Here is a 21912-nt window from a genome sequence, read left to right as displayed (position 1 = left end):
TGATGCAGCTGTGCAGGTTCGGCTGGCGTCTGGCATAGAACATGGGCGGGAATATGCAAATGTTGGGGGCTTAATTATTAGTGATCCCGACTGTAACGTCACAGTCGGTGTTATGTTCTGATTCGCCTGTTTTTCAGTGGTCTTTTGCATTCTCGAGATTTACATAAATAGGATAAAACAATGGTGTTTGAGGCTCAAGGTATGTCATTTCCATGTACAGAACTGTTATTATTCAACTATGCCAAGGTAAATACAGTTTTCCATTCTATGGCACCTTTAAATTAGTGTAAGTGTTGTAATTTTTTGTAAATATTAATATTTATTATTATTAATAATAATAGCATTGAATTAATATTATTGGGCAAACTGTTCCAAGAAAACTTGTTTTCAGAAAATGTCTTAAATGTAGTCGATTTAGTGTAAGTGTTATAATATTTTGTAAATATAAAATATGAATATGTATGATTATGAATAATAATATATTACATTAATATATATTATAGATTTGGGTGAACGATTCCTTTGTGGCTTGTTTTCAGAACATTTCTTAACTATAGTTGATTTAAATTAATGTAAGTGTAGTAATATTTTGTCAGTATTAATAATTTTCATTAAGAATAATAATATTAAATTCATATATTATAGGTTTGGGTAAACTATTCATTGAAGTCTTGTTTTCAGAAAATGTCTTAAATATAGTTGATTTACATTAGTGTTACTATTGTAATATTTTGTAAATTGTAATATTTATTATCACTAATAATATTGTATTCATATATTATAGGTTTCGGTTAACTATTTCTTTGGGTACTGTTTTCAGAAAATGTCTTAAATATAGTTTTTAATTCCAGTTTTTAACTGCTGTCTGTGATGTACAAACTAATCCACTTAGGGAACTGAACACCTACAAGTTTTGTAATGGCAACTGACTCACTCACTCGAGTGTTAGAGTGTCCCGCTGCGTGTCGTCTTGTCATCTGGGCTGATGGAGACCAATGTTTTAACCTCCCATCCATCTATCTTTTATAATGAGTGAAGTCACTCCCCCACCACCTCCATTTCAATGATTAATGAACTGCTTGACTTGATAGCTCTTTATTGTGCATGCCAGGTAATAGAAGACTTCTGTTCATGGCAGCCCACAAGAGCTGCGTCTCACTGTATATGCTCAATATTGAGTTTCATATTATATTCAATTTTTAAAGAAACAGTTCACCTAAAAATTTTAATCGTTACTTTATCGTAACTCATTTGTTGTTATTTTGTTTTCACAAAACACAAATGTTTTTGCCATTCAAGCTCTAAACAAGTATCATAATAGTGGTCGTGCTCTATATTCCAAGTATACTTTTTATTTATGTATTTAATTTTTCTTTTAGAGCCCCTGGTCACCATGAATCATCACTATATGTAATGATTTTTTGTTTTGTATTTTTTTTATTTTTTTTATTGCATTTCAAACATTGATTTTAAGATTTTACAATGATTTTAAGTCTAATTACAGATAAAAAAAGAAATTTTAATTGGTCTTTGCCAGTATGTCCTTATTCAGAAACTATAAAAGTGCCCCTATTATGCCATTGTTAAGGTTCCTAATATTGTATTGGGACTTGGGAGTCTCCTACAATAGGTTTAGATGCATGCAAAGTCAAAAAATGCTTTTGTTTTCGCCAAATATGCATTTAATATCACCTCATTTTCCAACGATTCTCAAATGATTCGTTCAAAGCAGTTCTAAGATTCAGTCTCTCTAAGCCCCTCCTTTCCGTGAGCCTACTCTGGCAGCTCGTGTAGAAAACGATACCCCCAGTGCCATAGTTCTGTATTTTGAACACTCGATAGACAATATAAACATCTATTATTTATCATACTTACAAGGTTGTGATTCAGTGGAGTCAGCTGGTCCAAATAAACTGGGTACTGAGCCATCTTTTAAAGAGCAAACGTTTTTTGAAACCCATGTTGAACTCTTAGAGATTAGAGAAGCAGTCGTCAGTAAAATGACGGGAACACAACAAAAGATTGGGGTTGTACTGCTGTGGTAAAGTGGAAAAAAAATAATGTCAACCACTGATTCTTTGCAGCCTCATCTTTCAGAAGTGAAAATAAAACAAATTTAGGTTACACTTTATTTCGATAGTCCACTTTAGACATTCTATTAACTATACGTAACTTTGTAACTACAAAGTGGACTATCGAAATAAAGTGTTACCCAAATTTACTTTCGCATCATAGGACACAGCGTCTTCTCGACATGATGTTAACCACACGAACAAGCTACAGTGTTTGAGGGTCAAGTTGTTTGTGGCCGGCCAACATAGAACATAGGTGGGCATTATGCAAATGTGTTACCCAGTGACATGTAGTCGTCACAGAAGTGGGATTTGAATTGCTGACGACTCGTTTCGGCTGTTCAGAGTCAATTCTTTCTTTTGGGAGACAATAACTTTATTTATTGTGTACTTTCGGCTTTTCAACTTTGCAGTTTGTTTACATTCACATACAACTACGTTACACACTGCATGAAAGGCAATATTCGAAATAGCATAATTTAGGTACTTTAAGTTTGGTGTGAACCATTTCTCTAAAAGGACTCATTGTGAATTAGACACTCTTCCCTTGATTTACAGTCATCATTTTTAGATATTTGTTTACTTCAGAAGTCACAGGGGAATGCCTGTCATGAGGAAAGTCAGCGGGATGGACGTCTTCTAGCGATCGCTTTAAATACGTGTGTTAAAACCTTACACAGCAATCCTGGATTTCTCTGTCAGTTGGGGAGAGGGCAGAATATGACGTGTGGGTGTGCGTGGGCAACCATGAGAAACGGACGTGTGTGTGTTTGCTGGAACTGTTGTGCGTGGGTGCGTGTGTAGCTGTATAAACCCATGAAGTATTCATGCTTTGCTGCACCAAGCCTACAATATGCCTGCGATTAGTCAGGTTGTGGGATGTATGTGCTTTTTGTCTTGGGATTTTGTTTGGCGTTCGGATGCTCAACCGAGTTTGGACGCATTCCTTTGGTGGGTTTGTGGCATGTCGAAGCATAACCGGGTGCAGCTGGTTGATTGCTATATTTAACTCCCAAGTCTTCCTCCAAAACGATGTACCTGACTAAGCTGGCACTGCAGCTGCATGCAATTTGAGCTGACTGGCAGAGAAAACGGTCCCCGGCCCGGCCTCCCATCGACTCCACTTTGATGAGAGAGCATCTCCATTGAGAGCGGGCTACGGCGGTGGCAAGAAAACCTCACAGACACGTCACTCAGAATTTCGCTTAAGAAAGCAGGGAAGCATTAGCATCCGTCTTGACTGCCGTGACCTATTTTTAAAGGTGTTTACAACGAAGTTTAAGCAGATTTTTGGGTTTAAGAGTGCCGGGATGTTTCCAGTTCCCAGCACTTTGGGAATGCGTTCAAAAGCACAGGCTTTACGCCCAAACCTTTAATTAGCAAATTGTTAGTGTCACTTTGCCATTTACAGATGAATGAAGGCAGGGTGGGTGTGTGAATGGGAACAAAGGATGCTGCAGATTTTGGCCACTGAATTTTCAGCTGAAAATTGCATTTTATGACATTTTCGACTAAAAAAAGAGAGAATGTGAACAGTACTTTAACACCTAATAACAATCTTTTTGGGGAAAAAGCAGTTCACGTGGAAATATCAAAGTTTAAAAATGCTTTGACATTTATTGATAGGTGCAGTTTCTTTCCTGTTTTGACATTTCTTATTCAAACTGGAAGTTTGCAATGGACAATGGACAGGATACATTGAAACAATAAAACAAAAGGATTCAAAAACTGTATTTGTATTTGAATTGCATATAAAAATGTCCATACATTTATAAACTTAAACTAATAAACTTAAACATTGCTTTCTGCACTTAAACAAATCATGCCATAGTTTATTAACTATTTGCATCTATTTAATTTTATTTAAGCAATCATATTTTCAAAATGCAATTATTCTAATTTCTTAACTACACATAATGTGCCGTTTGTAAGCAATTGAAATAAATGCATTTATTAATTGTGAAAGGTTTTCAGCCCAGTATGCCCATCATTTTTAGTTTTGGTGCAAAAGTAGAGTGAAACTGATATGGTTCACACTTCTTTTTTAAGTACAGTTTTCCCCAAGGTTCCAGGCGGGTGGGTGAATCCTACAGAAATGCTGAGAGCACCTGTGGCCCATTAGCCTGAGGTTATAGAAATGTCTGTTCCACCACTCACGGCTACCTGAGTAACAGAGGTGACAGAGATGACAATGAGTGAGGGGGAATAGAGACAACACAAATACAAAAAAAATAATACCTGCAGGCACGAAAGAGAGGGACAGACTGACAGAAGTAAGAGGAACTAAAATATGGGCTGTAAAATAACCAGGGAATCCACCAAAGCATGAACGGCAGCCACATAGCTTGTGTGTAGTGTTGTTTATTTGCATTGTTGTGTTATTTTGACACCCGGTTCACTAAACATTTTCGAATAATATGTGCTGAATGCAATTTGCACGACACAATTTCCGCTGTTATTGAGTATTCAGTTGGAGGACACAGCAGATTACAACAAACTAGTGTACTTCACTGGCCTATACAGCATCACTCATTGAATTGCTCTTTAAAATGGCGAAACTGCACGTTTGGACAGTATATGCCCGTTTAACACTCACTCCATCATTTGATTGTTATTAGATGAATTACTGCTGCCACAATCGATATAAAACATACACAAGCGTCTCATTTCTTCAAAAGCTGCGCAAATGAATTCACCCTTCTGTCTTTCCGTTTGGCTGCCAGAAAGGTGGTGTTGCGGCATCGCTGTTTCCTAACGTCTAGCAAATTGAAGCAAGCAGACAGCCGCTGTCGCTTATAAGCACACAGTTATGATGGACTGCCAGGCACAGAGCGATCGCTCTCAATCAGTGAGAGCAACTCCACGCCTCAGTCACTGCGGCTAAATTAGATCTGTTTCCCCCGTCTGCCATCTCAGCCCTTCAGAGAGACAGATTCATGTGGGTTGACATGGGACTGTCGGTCACATGTAAACCATGCACATATAAATCATTGTTAAAGGGGTCATATGATGCGATTTCAATTTTTCCTTTCTCTTTGGAGTGTTACAAGCTCTTGGTGCATAAAGAAGATCTGTAAAGTTGCAAAGACTAAAGTCTCAAATCCAAAGAGATATTCTTTTTAAAAGTTAAGAGTCAACCACGCCTACCTAAAATGGCTCTTTCTAATACGCCCCCCCACATGTCTACGTCACTAACCTTAAACCGCATAAACACATTTCATTACACCAAATACACAAAATAATGTTCTTTTTAGCAACATCATATGACCCCTTTAAGAAACGATACAGTGTGTTGTGCGGTTTGTTTTATTCATTAACATGTTGGAAAGTGCTTTGGGAGAGAGTTAACCCAATGGAAATGTGCTAATCAGAGCCTCCTGTTCAATTAGCAACGTTCGTGAAACATAATGTAATAAAAATATATTTTTCTGATTGCTGTCGCTTAACAAAATTACACACGTAGCGCTTCTCTGCATCGCTTGTCCTGTTTGAGTTTTCATTGTCTGGATAGAGACGTTTATTAACATTAGCTCCAATTAAAATGCTTTTCTGCGTAGTGCCAGATCCACTTGAATGAGATGATGGGTGATTTGATAAATATTTTTACAGATGGACTTAGTGATAATTTCCTTCCCAACAGTATCTGAGTGCACTTTTATGTCCCTTTTGTTATAATAACCCTGGTATTTTGTAATTGTTTTGCATATCCGGCTTTTTAGATAATCACATTCATATCAGGCTGTTCTAGGGACTTTCCCACTCACTTTTTAAAAACAATTCTTCAATGAACAGTTTGACGCTATGAAACTTACTAGCCAGTTCCCAAATGAATCACAACATTACAACATTTGACTCAAAGCTAAAAGGTATTTGAAAACTGGAAAATAGGGAAGTGTATAACTGTGTACATAACATCTTGAGGGAATGAATTATGGCGCTTTTCCACTGCATGGTACGGCACGGTACGGCTCGGTACGGTTCACTTTTGGGGGGTTTTCCACTGGGTACGAGCCAAACCGAGCCGTGCCGTACCGTACTGAGCCGTGCCGAGCCGAGTCGTACCACGCAGTGGAAAAGCGCCATTAGTCCTATGTCCATTTACATTTTGGCATCAAAACAGGAAAAAAAAAAAAAAACTCATGTTTCATGTTTTGTTTTATCAGCCTGTTGTTTATGCATGTTCACACACTCAAGTTCTCTGATTGGTGGATTTTGCTTAGAAATTGTGGGTATTGAAGTACTTCAAGACCTTAATTGGCTTTGAAACAATATATATATATTTTTTAAGTGACCAGTGGCTCAGAGCAGTGTTTATACATAGTAAAATCAGTTTCTCTTTGGGGAAAATTATTATTATTATTATTATTATTATTATTATTATTGTAACACTTTACAATAAGGATTATTAGTTAACTACTTTAGTTAACATGAACTAAGAATGAACAATCCTTCTACAGCATTTATTAATCTTAGTTAATGTTAAATTATTAAAATCAAAAGTTGTGCTTTTAACATTAGTTAATGCACTGTGAATTAACAAACTAACAATGAATGACTGCATTTTCATTAACTAACATTAACAAAGATTAATACATACTGAAATAAAAGTTCACTGTTTGTTCATGTTAGTTTATACATTAACTAACATTAACTAATGGAACCTTATTGTAATGTGTTACCATTATTATTTCCAGGGAAAGACTTTCATATTGTGCTGCTTGATTAAAAAGGTAAAAATATTTTTTTGTTAATTATTTCAGATATTTTTTTCCCTTGTGAAAAAGAAGTGTGCTTGTATTGAATGTTCACTCGTAGTGTACTTTAAATCTTAAAGGGATAGTCATGGTACTTTCGTGAATGTGTGTCGAAGACTGGCACGGAAGAGAAGAAATTGTTGAATAAAGCATTTCTTAACCCACTTAAGTACACTTAATTCTTTGTCATGCAAAGTCCAGTTATTTTGATGTGTTTACTAACGTACAAAAACACATGCTAAGTGCTATTAGAATTTCAACTGTAGTGTGTCATTCAATATTACATTTAAAGTTAATATATTGTTTTAAATGTATCAAATTTCAACCCTAATTACAAATGTGTAATTATATAATTAAATATGTAATATATATTTTTAAATATGTGACCAACAAATTAAAGACAATTGAAGTAATTATAAAATTACATACAGGTATAAAGATATACATAAGCCCTACTTAAGTGGGAAAAAAATCACTTTTTAAGAACTAATTGCTTTTAATTTAAATTTAAATTATAATACATTTTCATTTTGCTTTATAAATTATATACAACTACATCTCCAAAAACATTAAATTCAGTTCGCACTTAAGTATGTTCTTTTAAAGTATATTATTTCCATAACAATATTTTTTTTTTCATGAGGTTTCTACTATTATGCTTTAGCATTTTGCCTCCCTCTTCAAAAGGCTAGCTAACATGTTGGCTTGTCGCCAGATGGCGGTCTCGTCAAAAATGAGGTCAGTGTCCCTTTTGTCACTGTTTGTGTTTCTCAGGCGTAGAGATGGCCGTGAGGGCTGCACATAAAGTTATTGGATACGCCACACTTACACTCACAAAATGGGCTAAGCCTTAATTACGGCTTTTAGGAAAACAAAGTAGTAGTGTTAAATCGCAGGGATTCTTTAATAGATTGGCAATTTCATGGAGAGCTAGTCATTGGGGTATTACATCCAATTTGCCAAAGTGCTGCTTGATTAGAAGGTATAGCCACCTGAATCAATACCAAAGGATGATCTGAGACCTATGAGTTATTCTATACCATATTTTTCCTGTCTGTGTTCCTCAGCTCACTATTTTTCCCTTTCATGTCTTTGAATTCATTTGCATTTACTGTTTTCCATTTCTCTTTAAAACATGCATTTCTATTCAGTCCTGTCCTCTACTTAATAACACCCCCTAAATCCAATGTATAAACAGTATCCCATAATCCCCTATGATCAAGAGTGTCAGCAAGACATTCGCTCTGTTCCTAAACCTAGTGAGCTGCCTATATAAGCAGAATTTTAAGGCATTGTATGCATGTACTTGATTCTGAGACCGTACTAAAATGTACACTCTAAGAAAAGTCTGTAAAAAGAATGCACCCAATGTACCAAAACTCTTAGTACATGTCTCAAATCACGTCATTATTTCATAGTACTAGCAAAGGTTGTTACCAAACAAACGCCTTATCGCCCATGAAACAATGCCTTAAAAACACTAATAACAGATAACATTATACAATGTTCTCTTTTGTAATTATATTTATATATATATAACAATAATGATAACTCTGTACTGGCCAGAATTCAGTGCAGTATTACATGGTCCATTTTTACATTAGAGTACAAAATTATTCCGAAGTCCCCTTTTGTATAGATATGAATGAAATTGAACGACTAATATCGGTGTAGGTGTTACACAGTTGTTTTACTAATTATTTTGAGAGTTTCCGTTTTTAGCAGTGGAATTTATTTCAGTATGGTATTACTGTAAAAATGTAGCAAATTGCAGTCTTGTTCGGTTTTGTATTATGTTAGGTTTTGAAAAAGTATGTAAATGTGCAGATTGGCCTCTAGGTACATATAGTTTTGGCGGTGGTTGTGTCTGAGTGAGAAAACAATTAATGTATTTTGTGCCAAACCAATGAAAAATGACCTACAGTTTAGCCCACATAGACTGTTGTGCTAACTGCACTTTGAAAAGTTTTTGAAGTTGTAAATAAAACACAGATCATTGAAGTATGATATGGTACTTCTGTCTTTCTATCAGTACTTCTACTTCAAAATTGCATGTTTAACTCAATGTGTTACTTGCTATTTCTTTGTATTTATTTGTGAAATTGTTTCTACACCAAATTAGTTGTGAAAAAGTGACCTAAGTTTAGAGAAATGGGTTCTAGCAATTGTAAGAACAGAACTGTCGTTCCCATTTAATGTCAGTATCATTCCACTGTTCTTTTCTAGCGCTAAATGGCTCTTATTTAATTCAGTGGCACTCTGACTATGCCCTCCCTTTCAGCCCAGATCCGTTACGAGCCTGCCCTGCCAGCTGAGCGCCAGCGCCTCACCCAGTGCCTGCCCATCGGCCACATGACAAAGTTTATCGTCACTTACCCCACTGTGAGTAACACGCATAACCCATCCACTTACCCACAGCCAGCTTACCGGCTTTACCAGCACAGTGCAGTCACTTCCCCTACAGCTCTATTGCATTAAACTCTATAATGAAGTTAAAATGTGCAGAGGCATGGAGAGCTGCCTCCTAGTGCTCTGTCTAGCATATTCCTTATAAGCCCTCACTTTAAGTTAATATCTTGGCTCTGCAGTGACTGGAGATGCCACCTTAAGCAGAGGATAAGATTTGTCTGTCAACTGTGAAAGATGTTTTTGAATATATTTTGCATATTAAATAAGATAATGGGTTTCATTCACTCACTACTTGTGCATAAAATGTTAAAAGTAATGATACGTTCACACTATTTCTTTTCTAAATTTTGATTAGGACCAACTAAAACAGACACAAAAATCACTCCCAGAGTTGCCTCTGAAACTTAGATTGCATTAATGTAAAATGTTTGTGTTATTATTATAAATTTAATAACCAAGTGACTCTATACAGTAAGTTTTATTTCAGTGTAACAAATAATCGATCAACCCTATTGTAAATGTTTTGCGTCAGAACCTTTTCTGTGCATCGCATTTGTACTTAATTGTTAGTCCATGAATCCCTGCTTGAGTGCTTAAAAATGTGTTTTAATCTTTTATTATTATCTTTTATTATTATTATTGCATATATTCATTCATTATGTATAACACATTTATGAATTTTGAACTTTCTAATACATCACTTAGTTATTTAATTAAATAGGCTTTATGGAAGAAACAACATGCACTTATTTTTTCGGGAAAAACAAAACGCTTTTTAACAACAAATTAGTTCTTAATATGCGTTAGAGTGTTAGATATTTTAGTCTAATAGAACAGTTTTACTTAAAGATGAATATTCTGTCATCATTTATTTAATCCTCATATCATTCCAAACCTGTATGTTTGACATAAATCACCATCTGTGGAGTCACGTTGCCCCTTGGTTTGAAAGGGCATGACGTTTGATTGATAATAACTATGCAGATATTGTATATAACTGCTCATATATCTACAATTTAATGTTCACATTTATGCAAATATGATTGACATTAAATGCAGATAATGTCAGATTTCAGCATTGCGCTGGTCTCTTTTAATAAAGAAAGAATGCTTTTTAATTTTTAAGGCTGTTTATTCTCTGTTTTTTTATCTGAATTCACAGGCATTTTGGAAGGAAAGAGGTTTCTCGGGGGAAATCGTGGCACGTCCCTCTGAGGACTGTCCTTTAAGCGTCACATTTGATGCCACCAGCCCCAGAGGCAGTCCTGCACTAGTGGGGTTCATCACTGGAGTACAGGCCCATGACTGGTGCGACAGAAATGTGAGAGACAGATACACAGAATGAGTTTGGGAAAGAAAGTGATGTATTTTTATAACATATAGCAAGGCTGTACTGGAGTGAGAAATGGAAAGAGGGAGTGAGAGATACAGAGAAGGAAGTTTAATAATAATAATAATAAATGTCAGGTCTATTCTCAGTTTCACACTTTCAGGGAATACTGAGACAATGAGTCAAGAGGTGAAAATAGATATATATTGACATTTAGTTGCTCAAAAACCGCCTTTGAAAAGCATAACAGTCAAAGGCTGGGCGATAAAATGATAACGATAATTATTGTGATATAATTTTCCTAGATAAAAAGATAACAAGAAAGTGCATTTATAATAAAATGTATGTAGAGTACTGTTTTCATAGAAATGCCTAGAAACCATATAGTTAAATTTTTACCATGGCATTGAGGTGCTATATGTGTGGTTTTAACTGGTTATCATGATCTAACCGTATGCTACTATGGAAGAACAATGATTAATTTTAATAAAACTTAAACAGTCTGAATAATTAAATTTCACCATATAAAAAGTAGGTTGTTACAGTTTTTTGATAATGAACATACATTTACATCTGCATCTGTCAACACAAGCTACTGTGAAATGTGAACTTCTCAGAGACAAAAAGATGTAATATTATTAATATTGCAGCCTGCACTGCAAACTGTGCCGAAGATGTGCATCATCAAAGAAACTAAGAAATTATTACTATTAAGATACTATTACTATTACTATTAAGATACTTATTTTGTTAAGGAAAGGAGCAAAAATCAGCCTTTTAACTTGAAAGATAAAGATTTGAAATTCATCGTGAGAATTATTGATATCAACTGACATGAAAAATGTTAGCGTGATAATTGTTTTGGGCCATATCGCTCAGCCCTATAACAGTCATGCACAATAACCTGCTGAAAAGACCAGAGCTGCTCACAACCTTGTTGTGTTTTGGAATATCATGTGCTGGTTTTCTTCATCTAGCCTAACTTGAGGTGGTCTATAATATGTGGAGACAACTGTTAGCATTCCCATTTCAAAGTTCATTTCACGCTTTTAAGAGCCTTTAAAAACACGTATTATAATAAATGAGAGGTTAGGCATTTAATAATAATATTATTTGCAAAAATATTATGTAATATTACCATTTTCTTGTCAGACTGCACAACTACTGTATATTTGAAAGGTTTTTTGACCCCAATTACAGCATAGGGACTAACTGCTAACCATGCTACCAAACAAAACTATTACTGTTAGCTATTAAAAAATACTTTCGATAATTATTAGCTAATTGTAATGTTATGTATATATGTTTTCTCTGTATCATAATTGAAAATAAAACTATATAAAAAAATACTTTCGGTAGATTAAATAAAGCTTAAATAAAATATAAATATTAGACCACAGATTTCAATTGAAATAAAAAATTGAAATTTTGGCTTGCATGGCAACGAACTGAAATAAGTTTTAAGTTGAAATACTAAAATTAGGGATGGGCATTTTTCCAAAAATATTACATTGTTTGAGCTAACAAAAAATGAATATTTGGATATTTCGTTGTTTGGATTTCATATGATTCTTATGGAGATAACTTAGTTTCACTTGACAAAGGTTGCACAAGACATGCTGATCAAAGTAATTCAAGTTTTATTTTTGGCGTTTTTGCCTTTTTTTTTATGGATAGGATAGTAGTGAGGCAGGAAGCGAAGTGTGAGAGAGAGGGGGGATGGGATCGGGAAAGGTCCGCGAGCCGAGACTCGAACACGGGACGCCCGAAGCACAATGGCGCTACACGTCGACACGCTGCCCACAAGGCTATCGGTGACGACATGCTGATCAAAGTAATTCCAAACTTTGCTGTACCTAGAGGCAGACAATGCCATTCTGTCATCAAATACAGTCAATTTGTTTACATGTTCCACAGTGCCACCCAGTGCATTTAGTTTTAACTGTGAGTTTTAGTTTGCATGCTGAGGAGTTATTAGGGATTCACTACATTTATGGCCAGCAAAGCAACATTTTAGTGAAATTCAAATAGTGTTTTTATTATTCGAATAATTACTGCAGATCGAATATTTGAATATTTGACTATCCATGCACACCCCTAACTAAAATTACTACAACTGAAATTAAAATAAAGCTATTTTCACTATATATAAATATTTAAACAAAAACTAATGAAAATGACAAAAGCATGTAACAAAATTACTAAAACTTAAACTAAATAAAACTAAATAAACTGAAAATACAAAAGCTAATTCAAAATATTAAGTCTGTAACAGTATAAATAATACTTGCATGGTAGTCTAAGCTAGTCTTCCGGCAACCAAATTGTCTGTAAACAAGCAATATCAGACTAGGGATTAGCCAAATGTCTTTGGTACGGCAAGTGTTATCTTGGGAAAACAAATATTTCCAGCTCTGAGTCTTCAAAGAGACTTTTCCTGACTGATAATGTGGCAGACTATTGATTTATCTGTCACTCGTCGCTCAGTCAAACAAAGATGGCCACACATCGTGCATGCAGAAAAAAGCTAGCCTAAAGCTAAAATCCATGAAAACCAGATGAGACCAGAATTCCCTCTTTGAGATGAACCGGTCTGATAAACACATTTCCATCTCGCTTCTTATGATAAAACTCCCTGACCGTCTGTAGTCATGCATAATAGACAAGAGCAGTTCTTCTAAACCACTGAGTTTATGGTTGCTTCATTCATATTGAATCAGATGGACAAGCCAGTCTGGTTCTCATTTGCTAATACAACATTACTAGTTTGCATTTGGTAGTGTTTTATGTTGAAATACCCATTTATCACCTGCATTAATTGAGATATATCCGTAAAACGAAGAGTCATGTACTCTGCAAAGCATTTGTCGACAAGCTGTGGTTCTTACAGATGTGTGAAGAGCCCAGACTGACAGCGCAATACACCCGAGCTGTTACTCGACATTACCTTCACATGAATGAGCTGGCAAAGTTTGAAGTGTGGACATGAAGTGTAATTTTGTGTGGTTTGTTTTATGGCTAGGCATTTGAGATAGTAGCTAGCCCTCCAACTCCTTATGGAGCACTTTTATAAACCCCTCCCGCAGATGGTTCCTCTGCTGCCCAGCCCCATACCTGGTTCGAAGCAATAACTGTAGGCTGAATTATGGCCTGGGACACTCGGTTCAAGTAGAAGTGTGCACAACATGCAGATGCAGGGTTTTATACGTTCCCTTAACATCTGTCACTCGCTGGCATAGTAACGGCAAGGGTGCGCAGCCCGGCCCCTTCTACCCATAACTCATGGAGAACAGAGACCAAAAAGGAAATTGAGTTATTCCAATCGATGGAGGTTGGAGTACCAGACCCAGCCCGGATCTCGCCCTTGTGAAAGAGAAGTACAGTTTAGCATAAGTTGAAAAGGAATACTTAAGTAGATTATATACTTTAGAAGAGTATAAGTAATGTTTTTGGAGAAGTTATTTGCAATTCATTATTTGCAATTAATTGAAAATGTATTATAGTTAAAATTTGTATTTCTAAATTTATGAATGTACTTTTTTTTTTTTTCCCTTTTAATTAAGACATATGTACATCTTTATATGTAAGCAATAAGGTACAAGAGGCCCGCTTCGCGTCGTGCTTAAAAACACCCTTCAGCCGTGACTTATGCACAACACAGCATGCCACGAGTACCTTATTGCTTTTATAAAAGTTACCACACAATAAAAATATTAAAACCAAAAATGTATAGATTGATGTTACTTTTTTGAAGTTTGTTCGTTAAATGGTGTCCTCTGCTGAACAATAGTTTGTGTCAGCTACAGTAAATGGCAAGGAAATGTTCCGAGGTGACATGCCTCATCTTATGGAGTTCAAATAAAAACAGAGAAGAGGAACTGTTCAGTCTTCCATCTTTTAGTTTAAAACAGACCGATTCGCGGCACAGTGTGAGTTTGCAAGCGTCACAATTGACAATTAAATGTGAGGCCATCAGGGGTCACTCATACTTCATTAAATAAATAACATAGTTAATTGTGCTGAAATACATAATACATGGAACAGTTTTGACGCTATATTATTGATTGTTTATGTTGGATGGTGGCCAGTGGTGTATAAAGTACCTGAAAGCCATACTCAAGTAAAAGTACAGATATCTTACCAGAAAATGACTTTGGCAGAAGTTGAAGTGATTAAGTTAACTATATTAAATTATATAAACATTAAAAAGCATACAGAAGCATTTTTGCCGTCTACAATTTCGAATGCCTTGAATGAATTTTGAGTTTTAATAGATTAATAAATCAATGTACGTGCACTCTGTATGTGATCTGGTGATATAGCCTACTTGATAATGTCAGATCGCACATCATTACAGCAACACTTACTATATTATTGCCGAAGATATACTGTATATCGCACACCCCAGACTCGACTTGAGTGGAAAATGAATCATCCGCGGTTGTGCGCGCACTTGTTTGCACGTGAGCATAGGTGTTTTTATGAGTCTAACTTGCAAACGCCAGATCACTGATTCGTCAAACCTGCTTTCCTGCAGTCCGTGTTCTAATGACTTCTGACTGTTTTGTAGTAAGTAACGAATATGCTTCGGGGAAATGTATCGGAGTAAAAGTATACACTTTAATTAGGAAATGTAGTGGAGTAAAAGTAAAAATTGGCTGAAATATAAAAACTCAAGTAAAGTACAGATACTCCCAAAAATTATTACTTCGTAACATTACACCACTGGTGGTGGCTAGGGGTGTTGCGCAGTGATACGATGAAGCGGTCATAGCCATGCTTTATTGTGAATAAAACACAGCTGTTGACCAATCAAAATTGAGGACTGGATCTAACCGTTTTAGAAGTAATTTTATAATTACTTCTAAGTGTGTTGCGAAACAGTCATGAAAGTACACTTTCATTTCATTAATTTTATTATTTATTATTTTTATTATATTATTATATTATCTGCAAGTACAGTTTTTTAAATATACTTTTAAGATTTAAAGTACACCACAAGTGCACATTCGGTACAATTAAACACTTTTTCAAAAGGATGGATAATATATATATATATATATATTTGTGATATGATGATAAACACATGTTTTTGTGCTCATTTTAGATGGAGGAGAGAAGAGATGCTGTGATCTCCAGCCTGGTGAAGTACCTTGGTCCGGAGGCGTCCACCTACATTCACTACGAAGAAAAGGTATGTGGCGAATTTCAGCCAATATGTGCGCAGAAAGTATAGTCATTGTCTTGCGAAACTCTTTGCTTCAGCTTTATTTAGTAGCAGCTAGGAGCACCTGGAGTGTACGGGAAAACAGTGCTGAGGGAAATCGAAAAATTATGCAGAAAAATATTTTATGGTGGCTTGCGTTGTTACACACAGCAGAAAAATGTGGAAAATAAACTCAGGAAGACACTAGCTTTTTTATTTTAGGTCATTTTGGGGACACCACTGAGTCTGTGGAGGTTTGTCTCTGCAACTGTCTGACTAAATTATGCTAATGTTTGATTGTGAAGAAACTGTGGTTATTTTATTTTTACATATGCATATGAAACATTTACATATGAAAAATATGCTGTTTTAATAAATGGTAATTGATTCTTAGCTAACCTCCATCCACTTTGGTCATTTTTGCTAACTAATATAACTCAGACTGCAGAACAACCCATAGAAATTAGCTGGAAATGTATGTCAACATGATTTTCAGTAAAATGTGCTAATAAATTGGTAAAAATGTCAGGGTTCTGTCACTTCGGTCTAGTGTAATTCATGGTTTTGTGACAGAGCCCTGACACTCCCGTCGTGTCGTTGTTTTCATGTGAGTGCGCGGCTTCGAGAGTGCTCGAGCCATGCGCTCTCGTCTGCGTGTTCTGTTTCATGTTGGAGCGTGGTGTTCAGATCCCGGCACTCATGGTTGAGTTTCAATTTCGTGTTGGGGTCCGGACACTCGCGCTCCATGTTCTGTCTGTTGTGGGAGCGTGCGGTCTCGAGTTCGCTCAGCCGTGCACTCTTCTGTCCACGTGTGTTGTGTATTGTGTAGCATGCGGTTTGTGTTCAGCCGTGCGCTTTTCTTGTTGTCTTGTGTTGTTGCACGCTGCGTGCTTTCATGTCTTGTGCTGTGAAGCATGCAGCTTGGTTTTCACTGGCTGCGTGCTGTCTTGTCTTGTGTGAACACACGGCTTATGAGTTTTCTCATTAGCTGCGTGTTCGTGTCTTGTTTTGTTCAAGCACATGGCTTGTGATTTGTTTTGCTGGCCATGTGCTTGTGTTTGTTTTGTGTGAGCAAATGGCTTTTGTCTTTGTTTCCTGTGTGCCATGTGCTCTCATGTCAATTGTCTTGACCCCACCCATCTTGTTACCTGATTATTGGTTAATTTGCCCCACATGTGTTCCCCCGGTACCCTCCTCATTTGCTCCCTATTTATTGTCCTTGTGTTTGAAGTCCTGGGCCAGTTCGTCATCTTATCAAAATCTAATGTATCCTGTTGTGTTGTGTCGTGTCCTGTCCTGTCCTGATCCTGCTTTGCCAGCCTGTTTTTCCCCCACGGGGTAGTTTTTGTTGTTTGTTTTGTTTTATTTTACTATTAAAAGCCCTAATTCCTCCTGCAATTGAGTCCTCGCCTCATCCCTCTACCCCAAACCGTGACAAAAAATGAATTAGATATTATTCTTAAGGGGTCTGGAATGAATTGTAACATTGCAAATAATTCTAAATTCTGCTTTTGTTTAAATAAATTGTTAAATTATGCAGTAAAAACTGTAGAGATATGGCAGACGGCAACAGTTGCTAAGGTTGCTGACCAGTAACTTTTAAGGTGGGGCTCAAAGGATTTTTAACAGATTTTAATTTGAATAAACTCAATTCAACAACAAATTACCCCAACTGTATTGCAAATGTATTCATGGAATACAATTTCATTTAGATGGCAAAATGAGTTTTTTATGCATTTATGAATTGAACCTCAGGCAATGTCAACAGCATGACCCAATTTATGGTGCATGGTTTCCATTTTTGGAAATGATATTACAAATGTCATTCAGACAGAGCTACAGAAATGTTTCATATGCAGTTTGTAAAAATTAGGCTGCTAAGTGTAGGTATTTTTTAAGACTCCCTCAACCCTTTATTTTGATGTCCTCCGGGGGGTGCAGTGTTTAATTGTTTAATTTACACCCTAACCGGTATGATGTCATTTTATTTTAACTCAGTTCTACCAGTAATTGATACATGTCGGCCCGGACAAGTGGTTTGGAAAATGGATGGATGAAAGAGTGACAGTGAAAACATCTTTTAGTCTTGAATGGATCCAAATGTCAAAGCTCTCAGTTTGCAGTTCCTGTTCCCACTGAATGAGTCAGCATGTGAAAATAACACACATTGTCTAGAATCAGGCATGAAACCTATTAAGACCTGCTAGAGTTCATCACCTCTGTCCAGTCTCCTGTATGACTCTGACAAGCCTCTGTGTGACACTCACCACGGGCGTCAACTGAAATGGAAATCTCTGCGGCCACCTCTATTCCTCATTGATCAAAGCTGAGAACCAGTCCACCACTGTGCCTGAAATGCACCATTTCACAAAAGAAATGGGAATTTATTTCCCCTGAGAGGTAAAATGGTGCCATAGACCATACAGGAGGCGTAATTTAGATTGACAAACGGGCACATTGGTTTGACAGCAATCAGCTTCAACAGTATGTTAACATTTTACCACCTTGGTGTGAAAGGGGTGTCAGGCCACTTTAGCACTATAAGTGAAAAGGGAGAATAGCCTTAAGCAACTCTGTGGCCTGCGGATGGAGAGAGCGGGAGAGGATGATGGGACTACTGATGACAAGGCCATTTTCCAATGAGCTGCAACTGAGAAAGGAAATACACTACCTGTACCTTTTCAAGTAGAGAATTACCCAGAGTGCCATGAGAGGTCTCATGCACTGGGCTTATGGCGCATTGTGGAAAGCAAAAGTACCTCAACTCTAAAATATCCATGGTGTTTAATGCATATAGTGTGAAGAAGCTGAAGCACATTATTTCTGCCCTTAGAGAAGGGCTGGACGATGTGGCCAAAAAATCATATCTCGGTATTTTTTGACTGAAATGCGATATACGGTGTGTGTGTGTATATATATATATATATATATAGGTATTTTATACAATTTATATTTGGATAATTATTTATTTATACAGCCTGCCCAATGTTGTCCAATGAAACAATGTTTATATTAAAGGCAATGAAAACAAATATAGTGAAAGTAGGCTATACTATCTATTATGTGCAAAAAGGGGCTAAATTCACATTACATACTAACATTGCAACATTACAAACTAAAAGCTTTTTAAAACAGAAGTTCAATTCACTAAACTAAAAATGAAAGTAAATAAACACGAGCACAGATTAGTTGCATTATATTTTGATTACCCCATTACTGTTATCTGCTATCATAAAATACACTTGTAGTTTTAAAATTCTACATATGACGATTATTGCGCTCTTATTCTATTGCTGTCCGTCTATTTGGCGCTCGTTCAATGAAGTCTTAGAGGCTTTAAATAACTTAATAATAAAAACTTAATTGTATGAAGGCCCATTTCCTATGGAGATAGAATTGTTGAATAATTCCAAATAAATAGATTATGATCCACAAATAAATGTAAAGAGATTAACAAAAATCAAACACTGACAAGTGAATAGAATGAGATCCACAAATAAATGTTAGAGTTTCACAAACATTAATTAAATTCACAGATAAATAAAATGAGATTTGCAAATAAAAAACATATTCACAAATATCTTTTTATGTCACGAACACAACTTTGCCTGGCATTCATTTGTGGATCGTGTCCTGTGCATTTGTGAATTGCTTTCTGTGCATGGATCTCTGCGAGCATTTCTGGATTTTGAAACATTTCTGGTGTCAAGACACTGACAATACACAAATGCGTTGAGTCCACCCACCGTCTGCTCAAGCCAATCAGACAACAGCCTCACTTCGCTGACCAATCGTAGCACGTTCACGCTATAATCACGTTTTGCTTTACAATCAAGGCGGTCTCATCCTGAAATAACTTCATTCATCTGCATTGGCTCAAATAGGAAATATAAGGGCCATAAAAATTGGTATATTAAATGATGTTTAAAATTGGATTTTGTTAGACCATTAGACTGTGTATCAAGCCAAGCCACATTATTATATTTTACATGAATCAGAAAATGCCAGAGAAACAGCGCTTTAAATGCTGGATACAAAGGCGTTATGGAAGCGTCATGATATTCAAGATGGAAAGAAAAGCTTCAATAAGTAACTGACTAATAAATAACTGGATGCGACCTCATGATAAACATGCGAGTTTGTGTAATAGGTTTTTCAGTCAAGCCGTTTAACTGATGTATATGAGCGGCTATGTGGATCTAACGATGTATAAAGCATTCTAAATAATATCTTCAAACATTAATTAAAAATATTACAAAGTTATTGCCATTGGTTGGGGAGGAAAAAATAAACCTGGGTTCTTTTTTTTTAAATGTGGTGCAGGTGTGTTGAAAATAAATGCATATAAATGTAAGACGAGATATTTATTGGTTAAAACACTTGATCACGCAAACAATATTTCATATGAATCAGACTTACTAGTTTTGATGGTAAAAGTTACTTAACTATATCCAAAGTAAATGCACGGTGCCCATTGATATTATACGTGTTATTATGCCCTATATTTTTCACCGCGATTGTGCATTAAAAGGCCGAATAAGCCATTGTGTCATGTCTACTCTGCTTGTTGTTGTGCTGCGCTGCAACAGCTGTAACTGCAACTGGACACATCAAAGCTAATGTGTGAATCATTTGTCCTTCATCGTGGTGTGCCTCCAGAACGTGCTACGATAGGTCAGCAAAATTTGGCTGTTGTCTGATTGGCTTGAGTAGACGGTGGGTGGCACAGAAAGCCATTAACTAATATATGGGGAGCGATCTACAAATGCATGCAGTAATCTACAAATGCACAGGAATAAACACAAATGAATGCCAGGCAAAGTTGTGTTTGTGACATAAAAAGAGATTTGTGAATGTTTTTTATTGGCAAATCTCATTTTATTTATTTGTGAATTTAATTCATGTTTGTGAAACTCTAAGATTTATTTGTGGATCTCATTCTATTTATTTGTCAATATGTTTAATTTTTGTTAATCTTACATTTATTTGTGGATCATAATCTATTTATTTGGAATAATGCAACAATTCCACATAAAAAAAAACACAATAATAATGCTTTGGTAAATCATAATTATTACATCAATTATTACATTAATTAAAAATGAAAATAAATTGAATAAAAAAAATTATGAAATTGATTAATGAAATTAAAGCAATTATGAGTCATAAAAATTCTACTTTTTGTCACAATTGTTTTTGTAATACATAATTATTATATCATAATTATGAGTTGTTGTAATTATGACTATCTCAAACCATTTTGTCACAATTATGACTTTGGTCAATCATAATTATGACTAAGTTAAAAAAATCTGAATTAAGTCAATTATTAGATAAAGTTGAAATTATGAGACAATTCATAATTATGGCAAAACATACTTTTTGTCATAATTATGACTTTTTTCTTATAATTTCAATGTTTTATCTCATAATTCCATCCATCCATTCTCCAAACCACTTGTCCTCTCTAGGGTTGTTGGAGCCTATCCCAGTCTCAGGCCGCTGGCGGGGGAAAAACCCTGGACACATGGCCAGTTTATCTCATAATTTCAACTCTATCTCATACGTATGCCTTTTTATTGCGATTTGTTAATTATGACTCAAAGGCACAATATGTAAGATTTTTTTATTAAAATATCCAAAAACCACTAGAACAGTGTTATATATTTTGCTGAATTGTGTACTTACATTATCCCAAATGTTTCGAAGAATGTTTAAAGAGCAGGTCATATGGTATTTTAAAGTGTCCTAATATTGTGTTGGGAGTCCCCTACAACAGGTTTAAATGCATCTAAAGTCAGAAAACATTGTAATTTTCTAAGAATATACATTTAATGTTAGAGCCATTTGCCAATGATTTCAAAACAATTGTGTAACAAAGTTTGTAGAACGGGAAGAAGGAGGCGGGAACCGGCGAACATTCAAACAAAACTTTAATAATAAAATAAACACAAAATAGGGCAACAGCCCCTCGCGGACGACTGTCACGCACAAACAGAACCAAAACACAAAATAAAGTCCAGGCCTGGTCCTCTCTCGTCCAACACTGTCATCACTCCTCCTTTTATCCTTCCGGAGCTCCTCCGTGGGACTCGAGACCGGTGAGTGGCGCAGGTGTCGCGCATTAGCATTTACTCCACC

At 35.9% G+C, this 21912-nt stretch overlaps 1 protein-coding gene across 1 annotated transcript in view; it reads left to right on the top strand.

Annotated features, from left to right (window-relative positions):
- Window positions 1-21912, top strand: part of LOC107720686 (amine oxidase [flavin-containing] A-like) — a 48777-nt gene that overhangs the window by 17814 nt on the left and 9051 nt on the right. The window contains exons 8-10 of the mRNA XM_016528484.1: window positions 9108-9208; window positions 10398-10556; window positions 15673-15759. Coding sequence (XP_016383970.1) covers window positions 9108-9208; window positions 10398-10556; window positions 15673-15759 — 347 coding nt within the window. The remainder of the gene's footprint in view (window positions 1-9107; window positions 9209-10397; window positions 10557-15672; window positions 15760-21912) is intronic.

This window comes from Sinocyclocheilus rhinocerous, unplaced genomic scaffold (genome assembly GCF_001515625.1).
Source record: "Sinocyclocheilus rhinocerous isolate Xijiao unplaced genomic scaffold, SAMN03320098_v1.1 scaffold132, whole genome shotgun sequence".
Classification (NCBI taxonomy): Eukaryota; Metazoa; Chordata; class Actinopteri; order Cypriniformes; family Cyprinidae; genus Sinocyclocheilus; species Sinocyclocheilus rhinocerous.
Note: the sequence above shows the minus strand (reverse complement) of the source record. Positions and strands in the feature narration are given on the sequence as shown.